At 40.6% G+C, this 8,761-nt stretch overlaps 1 protein-coding gene across 1 annotated transcript in view; it reads right to left on the bottom strand.

Moving 5' to 3' along the window:
* Positions 1-5,826: 5,826 nt before the first annotated feature.
* Positions 5,827-8,761, bottom strand: part of LOC308398574 (protein kinase C-binding protein NELL1-like) — a 328,133-nt gene continuing 325,198 nt past the window's right edge. The window contains exon 20 of the mRNA XM_080885307.1: positions 5,827-7,987. Coding sequence (XP_080741433.1) covers positions 7,937-7,987 — 51 coding nt within the window. The 3' untranslated portion in view covers positions 5,827-7,936. The remainder of the gene's footprint in view (positions 7,988-8,761) is intronic.

Here is an 8,761-nt window from a genome sequence, read left to right as displayed (position 1 = left end):
GTATACTCAGGCTACCTCTTTAGATCAAAATCTGCACTGCATAAAGAGGAGAAAAAGTTCTCTCAGTGAGGGAATAAATGACTCAAGGAGGCATTTCATTTGTATGCCGGTGCAGGTGTCTCCTACAGCGGGCTGTGGACGCTAATACATTTGAAGCTCTTCGTTATGCTAACGAGCCTCTTGCTACAAGTAGAAAAAACTTCTGGTTTCTAAAGATCACTCTGGCTTGGACACAGAAAATTTGTATTTCTAATAATTAATATTGATCCCGTGCTGTGTTGTTGCGCTTTAAAAAAATTTATGCATGGTTTTTGTAAAACTGCAAAACAGACGAGCAGGTAGGGTCAACAGGTCCTATACATAATACATTACATATGCAAACACATATGCGCCGTGATGGTGGTTTAAATAAACACTTAACTCTAGATCCATGCATGGGTCAGTAGTGACAGTGTGGCTCCACTTGTCACTAGCCCAGCTGCACTCTTTAATTATACACACATTGATTGGTCGGGATGTCGATAAGGCATTTAAGCGGCTTAATCCTCGTTGTTGTATTAACATGAGCAACATGCACATAGTTTATGTATTAATTCTCAGCCTGAGGTGGTGTACTTGTATTTTTTCTTCTTCTTTTTTGCCTCTTGCATTACAATTCAGCTGCCCCAGGTTTTCGTGAAATGTCAATAGAAAGAGGAGAAACTCATCGATTTGACTGCCGGTGGCAGGAAGGGGAGGCGGTGGTGGTGTTGTCGTGGCTGCTGAAGTTGCTAAACTGAAGCCAAACTCCGATGTTGTTCTCTCATGCTTAAAACCAACAAATCTATCAGAAAGAGCAACACATTAAAGACTTAGAGTTAGATTAGAGCCTATTGAAAAAGCAATTTTCAGTTCTGCACTGTTAAGTCAGTCCATTCATGGGTAAATACCTGCTCTAGCTATACAGTAGACTGTTGCAGCCCTCATGTACTGTATAGGCCCTCCATCCTCTCTGTGGTTACTTCCAGGTCTAAATCCCATTGGGTGGAGCTGTCCTCTGCCGAGGTGACCCGGGGCTGGGACAGGTAGGCCCACCATTGTTACCACTCACACTCGGCACAACACATAACATAGAAAACAAAGCGCTTACTTTAGTGCTGACAGACAGCAGGCTAATTCGCTGAATCTGCTCTAGTTCCCCACCAAGAGGCAACATTTAATATAAAGATGCTCAGACTGAACAGAGGCAAATGGAAATGTGCAGGGACTAATGATGGGATATTACTTTATTATATTAAGAGTGTCTATGTGATAAGATTCTTTTCATTATCTCAGTGACAAACAACCTGTAGCAGACATGTTTGTCGCTTCTGTCGTATGTTATATATTTTAGGAATAACTTTGTTGGTCTAACGCGCGCTTCTTTATCCACACATACACACACACACACAGTCACAGTCCTGGGTTTGAATCCACCAGCCAGCTGGCTTTTTATGTGCAGTTTGCGTATTCTCCCCGTGTCTGTTTGAGTTCTCTCTGGGTTTCGGCCTCCTCCCACATGCCAAATATGGAAGTGTTCAATATATTTTGCTTCCAAAGAGCCAGAATTTCTTGTAACTTTTTGAACCAGTCCTGAGTAACACTTCTTTAGGCTCTCTGAAAGTCTTTCAAATGTTCTCTTTGGACATTAACTGCTTTTTCACTCATTTTCAGTGCAATCTTTGTACTCAACCATTACTGGGGATACCATTTTTTTTTATTTCTTAAGCCACTTAACACTGACCTATGAACCATCCAAGCATAAAAAAGACACAGGAAAACCCCCCAGCAAAGGACCTGGATGTTAGAGACACAGGATCTGAGAGAAGCATCTGTCTTAATTTCTCAATTGGATAAATGGAAGAAACTGGATGGAAAATACTGTCAGAAATATTTCCTTTGTACACACACAGGAGAATGGAATTTTCAGCCATGCTATAGAAACACATAATCGACACTCTGTTGTAAAGTTGACACAGAAAGAAATGGAATTTTTCAGTGGTGTTCCCATTCATGTAATGGTGTTTTGAAAGTGTACAAGATAGATTGCCCACAAAACATCCTGTTGCTAGAAGTGAATGCACTAGACAGTTACCAGCTCTGTGTCCACAAAGTGAATTTCAGCGACACCTGGACTTTGCAGTTGGGAATTGGCAGGTTACAGAACCAAATCAGACATTAATATTCTCCTAAGCACCTCTGTTGGATGATGTCTAAGTTTAGGGCTCTGTAAAAACAGCATAAGGTGGCAAATCCTCGAATGTTAAGACTGAAGCAAAGGTGGCTTTAAAAGAAGGATAATAATCAGGTTCTTTCTAAAACTGGCAGAGTAACCAAAATCTTGGCAGAAAACCGTATTTTATGTTGAAAGAAATGTGTTTGGGGAATAGTTGCCTTTTAGGGACTTTGTGAATTTTGTACACTTTGTACACCTTGTGCCTGTGTTCTGTATTGATTGTGGTGTTGTAGCAAAAATATAAAACATTAGGTACGTTGTTCAACTTTAAGACTTTTTTTCCCCCACAGCGTTGCTTCAAAAGCATCGCTGTACCGGCTCCTAGTGGCACAGCAGCGCTCCATTAAAGCATCAAAAGGATGTACTTATCTTTACTGCCACGCAGCCTTTCATACCTTTCCTGAAGGAAATAGAAAACAGCAGTGCTGATAAAAGTAGAAACATGAAAGACTTTAACAGGACTGTATCCTGATGCTGGGTTTGCTTTCATTATTGAAAGCTCTGAAATCTTGCTTTCATTTACGGCGCCGGTGAATGACGTGGCAGGTGAGCTGTTTGGCCATCTGTCGCGATTGCCCCAAATATGAAATATATATTTATTTTTTAAAAACTTTGGCTCATCTACCTGAGATTGGAACGATCGGCCGTCATCACACTTTAAAGGCAAATACACAGAAGTAATAATGTAAACAACTAAAATGTTTATTAACCGAACTGAATTTTTTTTCTTTTACAGCAAATTCTTATCACAACACAGTCTTCAAATGACACTTAACCCTTTGAGTACAGTTAGGTTGGCCACTCTGATCTGAAGAGTAAGCAGTGAACAGACCAGGGGATTCCTCTGCCATAGTCCACTATAAAACATGAAGTGGCACATCAGGAGCTCGAAAGTCCTAAACTTGTGTTATTTTTTTAAAAAGTCAGACATAAAAGGATAAAACACAATGCCCCCCCCCCAATTCCTTCCTTCCTTCCTTCTTTCTTTCTTTCCTTCTTTTTTTTTTTTAGCAGAAACTGAAACAAGAACATTTTCAAGATTTTCGATTTTCTTTACATGTGTACATGGTTCTATGTTGTCTGATTTCCATGAAGTCATGTTTCACTTCAGATCATACAAACATGTTGGAGAAAAAAAAAAAGCTCATGAATGCAGTGAGCAGCCTGTCCTGGCGCTTAGAAAAGACGCTTATCTATGCAGGTTCTGATTTCCGAGTCTGATTTCCACCTCTGCCGACTCTTAGTAAGGGACACCGATTAGAGATCAGAATATATACACACAGGCTAATCAAAACTGTGTTATCCTAAAACAGTGAAAAGACATGAATCTATGACGGATACAATACTAAACAGGTTAGAGCAAGAATAGAAAAATAAATAGTAAAAACAATAGAAATGTTGCTTCTCTCATATTCAGCTTGCAACGCTCAGTTCCAAAGAAGCTGTGGTAGTGAAAATTATCCTCATAGTCTTACTTTCTTTACAGTGACCTTCCCCTTTACACAGTATTTACAAGCAAAAACAGAGCCTATCCCACGAGATAAGAAATGTAGTCCACTAAAATGAATACATTTTTCATGAACACAATGGGAATTTTTAAAAAACTGCAGAGTTGTATCACATTGTCAGTATGTAAAAGCACTTACACACAGTTTGCAAACAGTGGTTTTTAGTAGACGTAGTTCATATCAAATCAGTCAACAGAGCAATCTGAAACTTTGTACAATTATCTGCTTTTGTTTCCTTTGATTTTTTTTTGCTTTTGATGGGTACAGAAAACATTTACATCATCTTTTTTTCCCCTTCTGTATGTGTACTTTGTCCACAGTTGACAATTTCGGTATTAGAGTGTTTAGAGTGTAAGGAGAGGTGATACAAGGACATCGTGGCTAAGGAGGACATGCTGTAATAATTGCTCTCAACTCCAAAAAGCGAGGTCATACCTAAAACTGTTTTAAATACCAGTTAAATTACATAAAATGTTTTTTTGATATATATATATTAAAGCCAGTGCAGACTATAACAATTGTAACATGTCCCAATTTTACCATGAGTTGTCCTATTGCTATGCAAATGGGTTGCAGCTTCTGCATTCTTTTTTTAATGGCAAACAAGGGGTGGGTCATCTTGTTGCAACACGCCTGATGGTTGTACAGAAGTCTCTTTGAAAACAGCCTTCAGCTCAGTGAACATTTTATTGATGAGTTCATGGTTTTAATTGCTGGGTTTTGGTACAATACCTTGTCACTGAAAAGATTCCATATGAACTTATTGTATAGTATCTTTCGATTACAGGCAGATCCACTCCTCACTGATAGTTTAAAGAAAGCCAAGATGGCAAAGGTGGAAGAACTCACCAACAAAACTAATGACCTAGACCCTGAACCATCCCTTAGTTATGCTGCAGTAGGTTTAGACTTCTAGGGGTCAGGGCAGATGGCTGCCTCTCCCTGAGCCTGGTTCTTCTCGAGGTTTATTGCTGTTATGGGTGTTTTTCCTTCCCACTGTTGCCAAGTGTTTGCTCATTGGGGGTCACCTGATTGTTGAGGTTCCTCTGCATTATTGTAGGATCTTTATCTTATAGTATAAAGTGCCTTGTTGTGACTTGGAGCAATATAAATAAAACTGAATCCCTCTGGTATTCTTTATAGTCTAGGATTTCTACAGAAAAATACTTTTTTTTTTTTTAAAACTTGCCTAGAGAAGATCCTATGGATTGCAGTGAAGCCTTTTCCAGGATCTCTTGCATTTGCAGCACTTGCAGTCATTTGCTCTTATCCTAAAGTTGTACAAATGAAAATGACAAGGCTGTTTTCTTTGGGTACAAGAGCCAATTTCATTATTATAGACTATGTACCTCTCCAATTTCTTGCCTTGGTGCCCTTTAGCCTCATTGGATTTTGTTCATCTCAGTCTCAGACCTGTTTACAACCTGCTCCTCGATACCATCTTGTTTGCCGCTATGACAGAAATATGGTACAGCAAGCGGATTACTCATGACGATGGATTATTGTCTTGATAAGACAACTGCAGTAAAAGTTATGTATTTTGGACTAGGCTTTTTTGCAGCTCACCAACTGATTTCCATGTCTTCACAATTAAAAAAAATGAAAGTTTCATTTCCACTGTGAAGGATTATCTCAACCTGAAAGCTGTTTTTCATCCTGACACGACGAATGGATTCTTCTGAAGGAGGAAAATGAGTCCTGATATCTGCACTGACTGAGTGCAGAAGATTCAAACACGAAGGAGAAATCGAGAGAGAGAAGGCCCTAACTGTTGAAACTTTGAAAGGAAACCCCAGTTATTATTACAGCTGCCAAAAATTAACTGAGTGGTAAGTTGATGCGCAACAAAGGATTACCTAATAACAATTTTTTTGCTTATTTGATCAGAGGGTGAACATTTCACATCAGATTTCTGCAGTTATATAACAATCATGTTATATAACTGCAGCATAAGTCGTGGCCTTGAAACCTAATTTGCTTTTAGTACTCATTTAAAGAAAAAAGAAAAGAAAATAGTGTTGAAAATTTCCTCGGGGGGGGGGGGGGGGGGGGGGGGGGGGGATACTGACCGACATAGGCTGATGGCAGTGACACTCGAGGGTCAACATTAACACTCTTGAGAAAAGCTTAAGGACAGTGCAGACAAATGTGGATGAGGGCTGAGGGACAGGGTAGGGGAACAGGAGACAAGAGCATCCGCGTAACTATGAACGTGTGAACTGTAGCAGTAAAGACTCTCCTGCCTTAATAATCCTGGCTGTCTGTAAACAGATTCAACACTTGGTGACCTTCTGGCATAATCAAATCCAGGGCTGCGTGACAATGCTTTAATTATCCGCATCCCTCTCCAGCGCTCACTTTTTGTGTCCCTGCCACCCTGGGTGTGCCATATGGTGCAGAGCCGAGGAGCCCGGAGAGACGCCGCAGAAGTCCAACCCTCCACGAGCTCAGATTTAATCAATGACTATGGCTGGCACTCATTCTGGCCTGCAGGAATCCACTGTGCATCGCCACACACCTTTCAGATGCTTTTCATACCCTGACTGCCGTTGTTAAGTGTAGGCATCTGGCAGTCATCCTCATTTGAAGACGAGATGCTGTGGTTGAGGGAGTGTTAGAAAACTGAAGTGGCTCAGAAGGACAGACATGTTGTCTGTCCCAGTTCAGAGCCTCAGGGATGCGGTTTAATATAGATGTGGCATTTATAGGGTTTGATGACTGAAAGCAGGACTGTTTTCCAGCTACATCTACCAGCAGTAATAAATACCTGTTCCAAGCAGCCACGCTCAAAAGCGAGTCAACGTTATTGTGGTACACTGCATGTCATGGCTATTTCTGGAAAATCCTTTAAAATGGGACTGATGGTGTCAGAGAATAATAAATTAATACATAATCTCTGTAAACAGATACCTGCCTATCAGAGTCCGTAGGCAAGGGACAGTTTTTCTGGCTTCAGCTTGTAGTAGGTTGTACTTGCATCTGAGTTAAGAATCAGAATTACTGGCTATCATCTGAAAATTTATTTATTGATTTTTTTGACGTATTTTAAGTATTCATAAATGATGTCTGGCAAATAGGCACAGGAAGTTTTATCTGTTGGGTGTTACGCCCCAAATCTACGTCACCTGATTAGCTGACAGGTTTCTAGATTGTCAAATTATCAGTCTGCTCTAGACTCTCAAATATTGCAGATTTCAGTTTCTGGGTCCAGGGCCAGCTAGATGTTTTGATGAAACATTAACGATGTATGCAAAGCTAATGTGCACCACTGACATGGTTTATACTTCTACCTGTTTTGCCAGAGAACCACTCAAAAAATGTAAAGATGGAAGTTTGTATATTACGATGTGTTCAAGATGTGACTTTTGTAATGTCAAAGAAGAATGTAGTCCACAACTATTTGGGAAATATCAGTGATGGAAATCATGCTGACACCAGGACGTGAGGTCAACATGTTGTAAATTCATTTGGATTTCACACAAATCAGGACATCCAAAAGCTATTGCTAAGTTTTTAGCACAATATGGACAATATCAGTGACAGAAACAAAAAAACGCTACTCACAAAAATTCTGGTACTGAAATGAAAACTGACCCCATTTCATCATAACATTGTAATATGACACTGAACTACCTCCTGATTCAGTAACACAAAACACAGTAAAGTGGATGCATTCCTTTTGGTTACCAAAGTAATGGATGTTTAGTTTCCTGTAGGCGACCAAGCATTAAAGAGCCCGTGTTTGAGCAAATGTAGACAGACGGAGCCCCTCAGCATCCGTCTGGCTGTTTGTCTCTGGTTTCGGGTTTGAGACATTTAAAAAGGTTTCAAGACGTTTCGTGAAAGGATGGAATTGAACACAGAGACACAAACACAACACAGCGACTGTGGTGAGAGCAACTCGGGCCTCTGTCTCCTCCTGAGTCACGCACGCACACTCAGTCGCTGTTTGTCGACAGAGGTACAGCATAAAAGCACAGCCGCGACACCCCAGTCTGTCCAGTGTGTGTTTGCAAATTTTCTTTTTTTGTGCACACACTGGCATGCACATGTGCATGCGAGAGTCTGTCCGTCTGTCTGAGGGGAAGGGTCGTCAGATGGTTGAGAGGATGTGGCAGTCCCATAGTGAAAGGAGAAGAAGAGGACGGCACGTGGAGGAGGAGGAGGGAGGGCTTTAGTTGTTCTGAAGGCAGTCGAGATCCACCGAGCAGCAAACACTTCCATTCTGAACAGAAAGGCATGACAAGATAGGAAAGAAGAGAGAGCATTAAATAAGGTGAAATGTAATATACAGTTCCACACTGTGCATGGTAAAGCTAATAACTCACTTCACAGCCTAAATCACTTTTATCCACCTGACTTACAGAAGGATTTGGGGTGGTTAACCTCATGTCTCTAGTGTCATTACAGTGGTACCTAGTTATACAGTGTCAGCATTATCCCATATACATTTGAGATATCAGACTGATATCATGAGATTTATGCTTTCACTCTAGTGCATAGGGATTATGAATTTGTGGTGGTAAGCAGTGGCACATCTGAGAAACTGAAGCACAATATATCTTTCCCAAAAGAAGTTTCCAGTTCCGCTCGATAGTCAGCAGCTCTCACTGTCATACGGACTGTGATCTGGAGTGAACAGTCGCTATGAAAAGGTTAATATCTCAAAAATATGTATCAAGGGTAACGGGCCCTCTGTATTTATGGCCGTGAAGAACACAAGGTCCTGTCTGGTCAGACGTAAAAACTGTCTCCAACAGTGGCACATTGTCTCAGATTGTGTCCCGGAGCTGCAGAGTGACACTAGGTTGGTGATTCAAGAAAGCACAGGCACGATGTGGCCACGTCCAAAAATCACATCAACGCAAAGACTGCTGCAAATATGTATCTAGTCTACTGATTCAGTTTATGTAACAACTATGGAAAAGTACAATGTAGATTTAGGTCTATGTATTTGATGTGCTCATTTTGCTCTTTTATGTATTCTGACTGCAAAGAA

The sequence above is a fragment of the Rhamphochromis sp. 'chilingali' genome, assembly GCF_963969265.1.
Source record: "Rhamphochromis sp. 'chilingali' genome assembly, chromosome: 6".
Taxonomy (NCBI): domain Eukaryota; kingdom Metazoa; phylum Chordata; class Actinopteri; order Cichliformes; family Cichlidae; genus Rhamphochromis; species Rhamphochromis sp. 'chilingali'.
The sequence above is the reverse complement of the archived record's forward strand: the minus strand, read 5'-3'. Positions and strand labels throughout refer to the sequence as shown.